Genomic DNA, 14,699 nt, shown 5'->3' with positions numbered 1-14,699 from the left:
GAAGTAATAATAATTCTTCATGTTTCACCTCACTCCTTAACATGAGTTGAAACGTTGAACTATATAATGTATAGCAGGAACTTAAATAAATTTTTACTTTCAGTAACTATACAAAATCTGTGGGTTTTCGTTCTTTCTTTTTAAAGAAAAAGATAAAAGATTGCTCCATACAAAGACTGGGTAAAAATGAGAAAAGAGCTTCATGCTTATCTGGTCTGAAATCATGACACTGGTATCTTCACATTCTCTCGTCATAAAGTAAATCCGTAGGGTGATGGTACACATTGATATTCCTAGCTATTAAGTAGGCCAAGGTTGGTGGATCTCTTGAGCTCAGGAATTCTGAGCTGCTAAGATCTGAATTACTAAACCAATCTGGTGTCTGCCCAATATATTTGGCATCAATATGATAAGTCAGAGTCTAGTGTAATAGGATGCCTAAGAAGGGGATGAACAAGCTTAAATGAGAGGCAGAAAAGCAAAGCTTGAATGCTAATCAGTAGTGGGATCAGGGGTCATGAGTCGATTCTGTATTTCTGGAATTTCCATTCCATATTCGAATTTCTTAAAGAATTTAAAAAATGAAGAAAATACAACCTCCCCCAAAATAGGTGATAATACAATGCTAAAAATAAACTGATTGTTATGCTTTTGAAACTAGATCTTGTGTAACTGAGAAGAAAAATCTATAAAATCATTGAAATACCTACTATTTCCCTTCAAAATGACTTCAAATTAAGTCACAAAACAAAAATCAAAACTTAGGTTGAGCATCTGGTGAGTAGGGACTGTTTACCTTATACATTATTATTCTAATAAATTGTTTCATCACAAGGGATCTGGTGGACCATATGGTCTAGTGGACCATAATGACAAAATAGAGAACAGTCTTTCTTGAGATCTTTGCTTTATACTTCAATGGTAAAATAATAATTTTCTTCATTTGTCTAGATTTTGAAGAGCCTTGGCCCCAGCAGAAAACGAAATATAGTTTTTTGTGCCCAAACATAAACTATATCTTTTGGGTTAGCAAAGAATTCACACATCATATAAATCATATAACAGTTGTTCAATGGTACAGAAGATGTACCAAAAAAACAAAACAAAACAAACAAAAAAAAACCCTTTTGACCATGGCTTCCAATCGATGAATACTTCACTTCATTTTGCCCAGTCTCAAACTTTATGTAGTACTTTCCAGTCATAGGCCCCATCTTCACTCTCTCTTTTTAGCACTAAGAATGGTAACTGAAGTAACACTACCACTCTGACAAGGACACCTCCGATCAATTGCTTTATTATTCCAATCATCATTTTCTCTGTCTTTCCTCTCCAAAGCAGTCCTCTTTGCCCATGACTCATATATGAGTTGTCTTCCCTTATTAAGATAGAATAGCTCCATGGAGACCAAGGACTCTTACTTGTATTTGTATCCCCAGCACTTAGCACTAACAACAAATTCTTTTTCATTTCTTCATTGAGAATAGGCTTTGTCTACCATATAATAATCCCAACAAAGAATAAAATGTCATATGAAAAATGCCTCAGTAACGATATCATTCCTTTCAGTCTGTTGATGTAGACTAAGGTATGAAGTCCAGGAATCTAGGGTGGTCTCTGAAGTTGGGGGAACCTGGAATGTGTATATTCTAAGGCTAATCCTGGCTTAGGTCTGCCCTAGAGTACCTGAGATGGCATCACAAATGTTTCACAAGAAGAGAGTTCTACCAAAAAGCAGATGAAATGCAGCTAATGGCTACAAGTGGAAGAAAGAACTTTCAGAATAAAGAAGTGATAGTTTCACTATTGTACTCAGATCAGATCACATTTGGAAGACTGCTTTCAGTTCTTGAAAGGCCTTGAATCAATGACATGAGAATCTCTTGAAAGAATTAAGACTATTTAGTCAGAAGAGAAATCTTTGGGTAGATACAGGATTATAAGTTGAGAGAAGGAATTTTCTTACAAGGCGTTTAGTCCAATTTTTAATTTTACACATGAAGAAATAGGAAGAAGAAAGATCTCCCCTGGGTCATGCAACTACTTGGTATCTGGGATGGAATCTGAATCTAATTATTCTTGACTTTGAGTCTAGCATTCTGTTAAGATTAAAATTCTATGGCAATGCTATATTAATTTATAATTACTTATTAAATAATATTTTTTAAAAGCAGGCTGGAGAAAGAAAAGGTACCAGTTTCATCTGGCTGGCAGCTCCCTTAGCCGCCTTAGCCAAGAACTGGGCCAATAAACCTACTCACTCTGAATTCCTAGGAAAAAGGTCTCCACTTCCTCCTGGTACTCCAATTTATGCTCTTTGTAAAGTCCTTTTCCAAAGGAGGACACCAACCTTACTCTGGGCAAGATGCTAGTGAGTCCCAGCCTGACAGGTGACAAGGATTATCCCAATACCAGAAGTCATGCAGAATGTGCAGGTCAATTTTTCTCTATCCCATTATCTTTCTTCTACCCCCACTATCTTAAAAAGCTTGTTTACCGATAAACAAAAGGGTTGGTTGCCATCCTTATTCTTCCAGAGGAAGGGGGTAGAGAAGCAAAATTATAGCTTCAATCTTTTTTTTAATTTAAAAAATTTTTAATTTTTTTCCATGGTTACATGATTCTTGTTGTTGCCCTCCCCTCTTCCTTCCCTCTTCCCAGAGTTGACAAGCAATTTCACTAGGTTACACACATATTATCACTCAAATCCTATTTCCATATTATTCATTTTTGTAATAGAGTAATCTTTTAAAACTAAAACCCCAAATCATATACTCATGTAAACAAGTGATAAACCATATGTTTTCTTCTGGATTTCTACTCCCACAGTTCTTTCTCCAGATGTGGATAGCATTCTTTCTCATTAGTCTCTCAGCGTTGTCCTGGATCATTGCATTGCTTTTAGTAGCAGAGTTGGTCACATTTACTCATTCCACAATGTTTCAGTTACTGTGTATAATGTTCTCCTGGTTCTGCTTATTTCACTCCATATCAGTCCATTGAGGCTTTTCCAGTTCTTATAGAAATCAAGAAGTTCATCATTCCTTATAGCACAATAGTATTCCATCACTATCATACACCACAGTTTATTCAGCCATTCCCCAATGGAGGGACACCTCCTCATTTTCCAAAATTTTGCCATCATAAAAAGCGTAGCTATAAATATTTTTGTACAAGCAGATCCTTTCCCATGTTTTTTTTTATTTCTTTGGGGGTACAAACCCAGCAGTGGTATGGCTAGATCAAAGGACAGGCATTGTTTTATAGCCCTTTGGGCATAATTCCAAATTGCTTTCCAAAATGGTTAGATCAATTCACAATTCCACAGCAATGCATTAGTGTCCCACTTTTGCCACATCCTCTTTAACATTTATTATTTTCCTTTATTATTATATTGGTCACTCTCTATAGCTTCAATCTTAGATCAAACCTTTTCCCCTTTAAAATCCAAAGGTTGTCTTGGGGTGCCAAAGAAAGGGGTACAGACTAGTATTAAATCTCCATGATTCTACTCCCTGAGAGATATTCTTAAATTGAAAATCTGTCCTGTGAAAGAGAGATTAGACTTGTTCTAGCTGGTCCCAGAAGACAGCAGTAGAAGCAATGGGTAGAAATTGAAAAAAAAAAAAGGAAAATTTAGATGTTATAAGGAGAAAATTTCCTTACAATTAAAACTAGCTAAAAGTAGAAAGACCTGCCTTAGTAAGTTGGAGGCTCACCCTCACTGAAAATCTTAACACAAAAGCTGAATGAATACATATTGGATGTATTGAGGGGATTCTTTTTTTCAGGGGCATAAGTTGGACTACATGGTTGAAGAGATGCCTTTCAATTCTGGAATTTTATGATCAGCAATGACCAGACCTCCTAAGAACCTTTATACCAGAAAATTTTAACCTGGGGTCCACGAATGTGGTTTACAAAAAATACTGTGATACTTTGTATTGTATTTTGTAGACTGAATTGTTGGTATGATTAGTTTCCTTTGTAATGTTACATATTTTATGTATTTAATACATTGCTCTGGGGTTTCAAGGAGGCCATAACATAAAAGATTAAGAACCCTCACTCTCGGTCTAACTAGAATACTTTGAAGATTTGAAATTCAACAAGAGAGGATTTGTTTATTTGTTTGATCAAGTGGAAGGCATGATCCACCAAGGAACTTTCTTCATGGCATCTACTTCATCATGGGTCTTCCACTGATGATGGCATATAAGCAAAAGCAATTGATAGTCCAAATTATCTCTGACTGGGCTCTATTAGTGAGAGAAGTTCTCCAAACAACAGCAGTCTAAAGGGTTAAAAGCTAGCACATACTTAAAATTGCACATCGTTTATTGTTTATTTTAGCCGATAGTACTGAAACTCAAAAAGAAGCTCAGATTCAAAGCCCAAAAGCATTACAATGAGTTTGGACATATAATTGTGTAAAATCTGAAAGTAGAAATAATAAAAATCTGGTTTATTTTATTTATATTTTCATTAGTTTTACTATTATCCTCAGTGAATGTAATAGTGATTCTTTTTAAAAAAAATTCTGATTAAAATATTATGAAATCTTCCTCTAATAAGCAAATTAACATTTCAGTTTAACAAATAATTATTTATAACCTCTATGTAAAGCAGTGTCCTAAGGGCTACATCCTACTGAAGTAAGACAGTTGACTGTAAATATATTTTCTTTCTTCTCAGTTTTACTCTGCTTCACTGTAAAGGAAAGAGAGAAGTTTATAGAAAAGTTGATCCGGAATATGTTATTGGTGGAGAGGTAGGCTGGTGTGATATAGGGAGTGGTGGACTTCAAGGTAGGAAGACCTGGGCTTTCATTTCACTTCTGATACTAGCTGTGTGACCATCAGCAAGTCACTTAACTACTGTGTGCTTCAAATAAATGTCTGGGCCTTAGATATGAATTATTCTGATCTGCTGGTGGAGAGCATTTCCAAACCAGGAATATTTTACATTGATAAAGCCACAGATACATTTTGAATTTGTGTGTTAGTGGAAATATAGATAATTTCATCTTAATTATTTCTTCAACATTATTTCCATAGGCAAAATAATGGGGAAAGTGCATTCATGCTTTATCAATTGGAATAAACTTAATGAGAGCAATGAAAACCCAAATGATTCTAATAATAAAGAGAAAACAGCACATCCTGTCCATCCAATATATTACTTATTTGTTTGAAGGGGTCCATGTTATGGCTCATGGCAAGAAGGATATTTAGATTTAATAATTTACCCTGATAATTTTTTTAGCCTACTAATAAACAAGAGACTGATATAAATGAAAAATATCAATAGTCATTTTGATTTCCTTAGATTACTGTGGAAAGGATGTGTAATTTACCTACCATTCACAATCAAACCTGAGTCTCAGGCAAAATGTGACAATTCCAGGCATTTGGTTATATAGTTGATGATGAAAGTCTCATTGGAAGGCTTAATGAGATAAAAGTGATCCCCAGGAAGCCTGTAATTATCAACACTCCCACTGGTTAGGTCCTCCCAACCTAAAAAATAAACAAAATCATATCAAGTTTTAATCATACCCCAAAAGGCATTTCTTACTTCTACATGTTATTACCCTTGGATCTCTCCAGACAGCCTGAGTGCTCTTCTGATATCCTTTCAATGTAAGGGGAATGCGGGGAACCCCACACTGGCTCAGGACATTGGGTAGATAGAATGGCAAATTTACTCAATTTCTGGGCAGGTGCACATGGGCCCCAATGACCTGCATCATTGAATGGAATGGCCACATAATGAAGGGACAGATCTATGGGGAAAAAAACCTGTCACTAGGGGGCATGTTCCCATGAGCTCTCTCTTCTTTCTTGTATCCTGTCCCTTTACTTACCCAAAGACCTATTGCTATAACAGGCTCATTCTGCATGCATCTTGATTCCTCACCATTTATTATGACTAAGTTCTGGCTGACTTCCCTCTATGGGCAGATCTGTGATGTAACAGGTAGTTCAATACAAAAGAAACCATTAAGAGTACTTTACCTTCCATTTCTACCAAATCTTCAGTCCCAGAAAAGCATGTAATATCACAAGAGAGAAGAGCCTTTGATGGTTTGACAAAGCTGTGAACAGAAAAGCAGTTTCATTTTTCCTAAATATTCAAGATTTCATAATCTCTCTTTGTTGTTATAGTAGCAATGCTCAAATGATTTGCCTCCTTTCTTCTCTCCTATTACCCCCCCACACACAAATTAGCAAAAATAAATCAATCAGTCAACAGTTATCAAACACTTTCAATGTGCCAGACATTATGCTAAGCACTTAATTAAAATGTTTTCACTGGGCAGGGGATGAGGCTGTTATTCATGATAGATGCAAGAAATAGTAGTGACCTTCCACTACAATGACCCATCATCCATTGCCACACTGATGTCTCCCTTGCCACCTCCTTAGCAAGAGGTCAGCAGTAGCCCTGAGCCAAAGCTGGGGATTCGATGGGTGGGGTTTCAGATTTAAGCCAACCTATTTCAGTGACTATTTGGGGTCCAGTCAATTCAATTCATAATAAGCTTCGTATATGTTGAGAAGATATAGGTAGTAGATGCTATGGGGGGGATATAAGAAAAATAAAAGCCAGAGTCTCTACCCTCAATGAGCCTAAACTCTTCATTAGAGAGAGAGGAAAATATATTCCAACATGGGGAAAAATTATATTGTCTTATCATGATGATTAAATACCTAAAGTTTATATACATACAACAAACTATAGGAAGTCAGAATAATGAAAGATAATGTGAGGGTTGACTATTCTAATTAAAGGAAGCCTCATGGAGTAAATGGGACTTTAGTCCTCTTAGAAAAATGAAGCATAAAGAATGCTTATTAAACATTTTTTGTAGGACAAACAAATGGCAAGATGCCACTAAGTGGGCAAAACACAAAGAGATAAAACCAGGCTACCTTGCTCTGGAGAATTTTACTATTGGTAAGCAGATTAAATTAACACATTCTACTATACCTTATTCCACTGATTTTTTCTTTTTAATTTCTTTTTATTGACAAATTTTGTTTCAATACATCCTACAAAAAACCCAGTGTACTTAATGGTATCACATTGGATCCTTGAGGCCAATTCAGCAAAACTACATATGAGTGACTACAATCGATGGTACAGGTAACCAATCCTGTACTTTGGTGGTCTCCTTTTGTTAAAAGAGTCAGCACAGTATAATTGAAAGAAAGCCAGCATTGGGCAAGACAACGTAATTTCAAGCCTTCTCTGAAATATATTAGTGGTGTGATCCCTGGTAAGTCATTTAACCTTTATTATTAGAAATCCAGAGGGATATGGGGCTGGGAGGCTCCCCTCCCCCTCTTCATTCTCACCTGAGGACATTTCTCACATCACCTGCCTGCCTCTCTAAATGGTTCACTAGTACTGGTTTAGGTTAACAAGAAGAAACATGTGCATACCTTATTTATTTAAAAATCCTTACCTTCTATCTTAGTATCAATTCTAAGATAGAAGAGTGACAAGGACTAGGAAAGCAGGGTTAAATGCCTTGCCCAGGGTCACATAGCTTATGTGTGCATTTGTGTGTGTGTGTTTTATAATGAAGCACCTACTATGTGACAGGCACTGGAGATACAGATGAACAATTCTTGTTCTTGAGAAGCTTATATTGTCTGATTTTTATCTGAGTTTTGTTACTATTCAACATTGTTTTCATTTATTTGTTTTAATAAAGATATTTACATATGAATGTGCATATATGGCAGTATTATTCTTTTGGCTCTTATCCCTATTCCATTTGAAGGGTAATGGGAAATTGCAGAAACTAAAGTAGCCTGTGTTTAATAGGTAGGTCCAGAGCATATTAGTCAGAGTTCCTGATTCTCTCTTGGGTAGTTGGTTGGAAATAACAAAGTTTGAACATGGTAGTGGAAGAAGCACTGAAGTGGAAGTCAGAAGATGTGAGTTTGAGGCTTGTATTTGGTATTGACTTTAGGAATGTCCCTTAACCTCTATGCCTCACTTTCTTCATTCATAAAAATGAAGAGTTTGGAATATATGCCCATTATCACTCAAAATCTAAGTTAAGCAATGTTGGCTCTTTTTTTTCTGTGGCTTTTCCTAGGTTCAGGATCTATCAAGTAACAGCAGAGTAAGATCCTGGTGTTCAGAACACTGGTCGGCACAAGTTTGGCTCTTCATACATACTTTGCATATATTTTTTCAAGTTTGTTGATGGGATAAAGAATTTTTCTCCCTGCCCTCCCTCCCTCCCCCTTTCTCCCGGCAACTCTTACGTGTAATTGCTTGTCATTCGAACATCTGCTTTAAAAACAGGAAGAAACATTTCCAAAAGTTCTTTGTTTTCAAGAATCTCCTTAGGAGTGCCACCCATATTTATGATGAAGTGGTGCAGTTGCTCTTCTGACATACTGGTAGTACTTGCAAGGTAGAAATGGGGTTTTTTCTTAAAATATTAAACAAAGTTAATGTAATATGTCATATGGGACATTTAATTTCATTTCAGAGCTCTAATTATCAAAGGAAAGCTAATTAAATGGAACTTTGTATATGGGATTCTTTAATTGTACACTTTTAGCTCAGCAAGGATGTTTCAGAACCCTGCAAAAATAGCCAATTGATCACAGATGACTGTTCTTGGATCAGATTTCAATCCATTCTATATTCTCCAGCAGAATGACCTTTATTTACATCAATCCTCCCTATACTTATATCACCCCTACCCTCTACAAAACAACAACAAATACAGTCAAATAGCATAGTGAAAGGGGTAGAATAGAGATGGACATCCAGAGAACTCCACTGGTAGCCATATAATATGAAAGAACCTGGAGGAAGATCTTATGCTGTTTAGTGCATATATATATATATAAGTATATACATATATAAAAATAAGCACTTGGGAGAAGAGATGGACAAAAATAGCACAGGACGAGAAAGAGAAAATGAGCTGAAATCTGTACTTTTGAGAAGAAAATATTCACATGGAAGAGATTATAGATCCATTAAAGTATAGATATTCCCCACATCTGTCCCAACCTTTGATAAAATAAATCACATTACTCACATGTGGAGCACTTGTGCTTGACACAAAAATATGCACTGGTTCTAACCCGTGATTTTGTTTTAAGTGTTGAGCTGTCAAATAAGCAATATATGATCCCATGCTAAATGTGAAAAAGAGAAAAGTCAGTCAAATGAATGATTCATTTCAAGTCAACTAGAACAAACATTCCTTTAATGTACCATAAAGGTTTTTTCCCTCAAGTTAGGAAAATAATAAGATATTAGGCTTAAATTATTTCAATAGGAAACTAATCAAAGGAGTTGGGATTTCATCAACAGAGAGCCTCTCCTTGTGGGAACTCCCACAGATAAGTAAGTCATGGGGAGTTACTTGTAGTACTTAGAAGTTGAGTGACTTGCCCAAGGTCACATACCTAGTAAATATCAAGGAAGTGATGTGGACCTTAGAGTCCTCCTGATTCTAAGCACAGCAATCTACTCTTTATGCCACATTCACTATCTCCACTGGTTTCTTCTATAATATAATTTTATATTTTGCTTAAAAAGGCAATCTGTGATGTTTGTGAAAGCCAGCACTGAAGGGAGTAATGAGGTGGAAACATCAGCAAGCAATTTAAGAATGCTGATTTCTAGAGTTCCTAGAAAGCAGTTTAAATCTCCTTTTCTTCCATAAGAATAGTTAAGAGTAGCACACAATTTACAATCAATTCTGCTAATCCCCTATTCACTTACTAAGTCTTGTGTCCAGTTTTTCTTGATATATTATGTACAGATTCCCAGTGTGGAATATTTTCAAGACATGATGTCAAAATTATTACCCAACAGCTTAGGTGTGCTTGATTTTGTATATTCCTAGGACTAAGAGTAACAAATAAACAGAATTTTTGGTTGGTAGAGACCTCTACCATCCAAAGATGGAAGTGGCCTTCTAGTCTAACCCTTACATGATACTCTAACAATCCCAACAAGTGATTGTGATGTGGGCTGGCAGTGGGCAATAAGGGGTATAATAGGAACAAGACCCCCCTACTCTGAAACCTTGCATTTCTCAAGTTAGCACTGGTTAAACATCAACTGCAAAATCTGTAGTTTCGGCATTAGCTAAGCATGGCTAATTGTAGATTGTTCAATTACCCACTCTGTGTACTGCATTTGTAACATTCTATACTGGGCATTGGCTTTGTACCTACTCTGTTTTATTAATTATATTGTTCTTAGAAATAATTACCTATAGTGGTCCTCCAATGTACCACATCCCCCTCCCCACCATGTTTACATTCTAGAAGGGCAACAAGACCTCTCCTGTTTTGACAAATGATGAAAAGGTGGACAATGGAGGAACATGGAACCTGTGCACTGGGGACTCTGACATTCCAGAAGAATCCCCCAATCTTGTGGATGCTCCTTATTTACTATGGACCTCCACCTGAGTTTGGAAAGGGAGATGCTAAGCTACTAGATCCCAATAAATATGCTAACTATGATCCACAGGTTGAAAAAGCTCCTACTCCACAGTAGAAGCTGCCACTCTACAATGGAAGCTGCTCCTCCATACTACCAGTTCCAGAGAGGCTTCTCTACTAGCCCAGGGGCTGGTAGATTTATACATCAGCCTTAAGGCTACCTGATTAGCCCCCAGACTATTCCACCTGCTATTAAACTATTATATTACTATAAACCTATTCTTCAAATAAAATTATTTTCTTACTTCTGGATGGAATGAGGCTTGAGTCTCTCATTCTTAAGGTGAGACCCTGCTACAAACTTGGGTGAATTTCTCCCACATCAGTTGACTGTACTAGAACAAGAGCCAGGGATACTAGTGCTTTAGTCTTAACCTGTCACTAGCTAGTTGTGGGATCTAAGGAAAGCCACTTTCCCTTTGTGGGCCTCAGTTTCCTCATCTGAAAAATGAGGTGATTGGAACAGATAGTCACTAAGGCCTCCATCAAATTTAAATCCTATGACTATGCCTAGATAGCTCTTTGAGGCAATGTGTCCAATTCTAAAAGCCCACCTACCTCACAGGATTAGTGTGAAGAGATCACTTTGTAAACTGTTATGTCTTTGGATGAATTTTAATTGGGTCCAGCCATTGCAAAGTAGGTAACTAATGGTGCAGCATAATTGATTTTTCTGAGTGTGGTACTACCAGACTTGTATACCAGATAGCTGAATCTGAATGTTGGTAAACGTAGGGGAAAGTGAGAAGGATGGATGCATATCAAGAGAGGGCAGAATGAAAGACGATATGAACTGTGGAAAAATATACTCTCAAAAAAAGAGGTAGAAGAAAATGACCTATGTAACAAGCTTTTTCCCACAAAGATGTACCTGATCACTTGCCCTATATCTAGAGAGTACTGCTCTCTGCAAAACCAAGACCAACAATGGGACACACACACAGAAGGAATTCGGTGCTGTAACTGTCCATTGAGATTGTGCATCAGTCCTGAAGACTGTCTGGTGATACCAATTCATAAACAAGAAAGCAGAAAGAATCTAAGGGGAAGAACAAGTTTTTATGTGATGACTGACACTGAAATCTCCCTTTCTGATTAAGCAGACTATAGAATGAGAAGACCAAAGTATGTACTATACTATTCAAAGTGCAAAAAGCAAAAAAAAAAAAAAAAACAGGAGCAAAACTTGAGAACAGGAGAAATGTAGGGGAAAACGCCTGTAATTATTTTTATTAATGTTTATTTGTTTCTTTGGTCACAATGAAGAAGTTTAGGTTTTATCATTATCTTTTGGAACTTTTTCTTTGCTGATATTTATTGAGATTGTTAAGTTTATAATGAAAAAAATCTTTACAAAAGAATTTGGCAAATCTCCAATTAATGAAATCACCTGAACTCACTAGCATGTGAGTTGAACTCACGATTTACTCACTGTAGAGTTAAGAACAGGTGGAACTCTGAACTTTTATCATCTCAATCATCCCGCAGGGTAATCACTTTCTGGAATGACTAGACAGTTGAGACAGGGACATTTTTAAATAGGTCAAATAAGAAGCCAAGGGCAGGTAGTTGGCTCAGTGGATAGAGAGACAGGCCTTGAGAGAAGAGGTCCTGGGAACAAATCTGGCCTCAGACACTTCTTGGTTGGATGATCCTGGGCAAGTCACTTTACCCTACTTGCTTAACCCTTACCATTCTTCTGCCTTGGAACTAATACTTAGTATCTATTCTAAAACAGAAGGTAAATATTTATAGAAAAATAAAATAAAATGAGGAGGCCAGTGAATGATTGTGGGGAGGCTGTTTTGAAAAATCTTGAAGTATTAAGGAAAAAAAGACAAAGGAAGAGAAGGGCTCAAGTTGAAGGGCTTGGGGGGAAAAAAGAGAAAGACAAGGAAAAAGAGAAGGTAGTTGGTCAGATGAGGAAATTATGACAAGATAAGAGGTTAGTAAAGGAAGAGGAAGAGAGAGGTGTTGGAATCAATGTGCTAAAGAAGTATGAAAAAATCAGAAAAGGGACAACTCAGGAGCTAGCAAACTTTCTCCCTCCAAAACAGTTTCTGGAGCAATTCTTCATGGAAAGTACCTGCAAGAACAGTGAAATCTGAGGATCTCATCTCTAGCAAGTATAGAGAGCAAGGAGAAGCTTGCACTGATCAGCATAAAATGTATAATGTTTATACTTCTCCTGAGTTTAAATGTTTTCTACATATACTCAAAGGGCAGTCTAATCTTCTAGAAGTGAAGGTACAAAAGGTTTTAGGAACACTTCTCCAGTTGTCAGGAGCAAAAATAGGAAAAATTTTTTTTTCATTTAAAAAAAAAGGGGACAGCCAGGTAGCTCAGTGGATTGTGAGCCAGGCCTAGAGTTAAGAGGTCCTGGGTTCATATGTGACTTCAGATACTTCTTAGTTGTGTGATCCTGGGCAGATTACTTAATCCCCATTGTCTAGCTTCTGCCTTGGAATCAATATATAGCATTGATTCTTTTTTTTTTTAAACCCTTACCTTCCATCTTGGAATCAATACTGTGTATTAGCCCCAAAACAGAAGAGTGGTAAGGGATAGGCAATGGAGGTTAAGTGACTTGCCCAGGGTCACACAGCTGGGAAGTGTCTGAGGCCAGATTTGAACCTAGGACCTCCCATCTTTAGGTCTGACTCTCAATCGACTGAGCTACCCAGCTGCTCCCTATAACATTGATTCTAAGATGGATTTTATCTTTTAAAAAAAAAAGGAGTATAGGTTTCAATGTGGAGACAAAGAAAAAAGAAGAAATCTGAAAAAAGTATAGAGGAATGCAGTGGAATTGGAGGATGAAAGAATGACCCACCCAGGATAAAGAGAATAATCAAAATAAATATAAAATTCTTCTCAAAGAGAAGGGAAAGGGATGCCCTGAAAAGTTCACTAGGGAATGATGATATGGCTGATGTGAGGTGAAAGATTATCCAAGGAATGAGAAACAATACTGGTGGTTAGTGTTTCCTTGCTCAGGGGTTACAGAGACAGGTATTGGTTGACTGGAATACAATTGAAGTCTCTTGTTTTCTTGGGACATATATCTAAGTCAAGAGTTGTTAAATCAGAATATTACTATATGTGTCTATATGATTTTCCTGGGCATAAATGTTACTGCTGAAAGGATTCTAAAGAGTTCTGAGACAAATTATAAACTCTTGGGAAAGAAATTGCTTGTAGGCATAATTGATAATTTCATCATTATTGTCTATTTAGAGCAAGGGCTTCAGAAGTAGAAGGAAAATTTGGGAAGTGAGTGACTAGTTAAAAACATGGTGTCTAGGAATGCAATTTGGATTTCTGGACCCCTACCATCCAAGTGTCCTGATGAGAAGGCAGCTTGGTACAATAGAAAGAGCATTGGCCCTATTGAGGGGATGGAGGTTCAAATTCCACTTGTGACATTATTTTTGTGACTTTGACCTTGTTTGACCTCATTGGGTCTCATCTGTAAATGAGGGAGATGGACTAGTTGGATTCTGAGGTTCTTATTCTAAGATCCCACAGGATCAGAACATGCCATACTCTTCATTCCCCATTGGTCTGATAGCACAAAACCCTGACACTACAAAAAGCTGTTTTTTCTTTTCTTTTCTCCTCTCCTCTCCTCTTTCCTTTCCTTTTCCCTTCCTTTCTTTCTTTGTATTTTTTTTTACCTGTGACCAAAAAATGCAAAAGGTATATCTTGGAGTAGTGGCAGCAAAGCATTAGAAATTTCAGCAATAACATGCTCCAAGTTTGTTGCAAATGGTTCTTTATATCGACTTTCTCTTCCAGGAAGCCTTATAGAAGAAACTGGAAATTGAGAGAGAGAAATCAATATGTAATTTTGTAAAAGAATATATTATTATTATTATTATATAGATTCTCCATTCATTCATTCAACAACTGTATTATTTGCAATGTCTACTTCTATGATTATTGTGAAGACCAAATGAGGTAATCAAGTGTAGCTCTTGCAGGCATGGGATGGTCCCCACTTTTGCTCTCTGTGCTGGCTTGTTCACTCCAACTTGTCCCACACTGACAGGGTTGGGTTTTACACAAAGGAACCACAACAACAGTTTTACAACTCAAAGTTTCTCAGGGTTTTATGTTGTTGGAGGGGGTGATTATTGACACTACATATCCCTGTGGCTCCAGATCCCCCTACCAGTGTGCTTTCCATTTACCCTAAAT

General features: G+C 36.9%; 1 protein-coding gene across 1 annotated transcript in view; it reads right to left on the bottom strand.

Moving 5' to 3' along the window:
* Positions 1-5,382: 5,382 nt before the first annotated feature.
* The window catches only part of OLAH (oleoyl-ACP hydrolase), a 33,279-nt gene continuing 23,962 nt past the window's right edge, over positions 5,383-14,699 (bottom strand). The window contains exons 3-7 of the mRNA XM_044678918.1: positions 14,177-14,315; positions 9,077-9,176; positions 8,286-8,455; positions 6,018-6,097; positions 5,383-5,519 (exon numbers count right to left, since the gene is read on the bottom strand). Coding sequence (XP_044534853.1) covers positions 5,383-5,519; positions 6,018-6,097; positions 8,286-8,455; positions 9,077-9,176; positions 14,177-14,315 — 626 coding nt within the window. The remainder of the gene's footprint in view (positions 5,520-6,017; positions 6,098-8,285; positions 8,456-9,076; positions 9,177-14,176; positions 14,316-14,699) is intronic.

Source organism: Gracilinanus agilis, chromosome 5 (genome assembly GCF_016433145.1).
Source record: "Gracilinanus agilis isolate LMUSP501 chromosome 5, AgileGrace, whole genome shotgun sequence".
NCBI lineage: Eukaryota > Metazoa > Chordata > Mammalia > Didelphimorphia > Didelphidae > Gracilinanus > Gracilinanus agilis.
The sequence above is the reverse complement of the archived record's forward strand: the minus strand, read 5'-3'. Positions and strand labels throughout refer to the sequence as shown.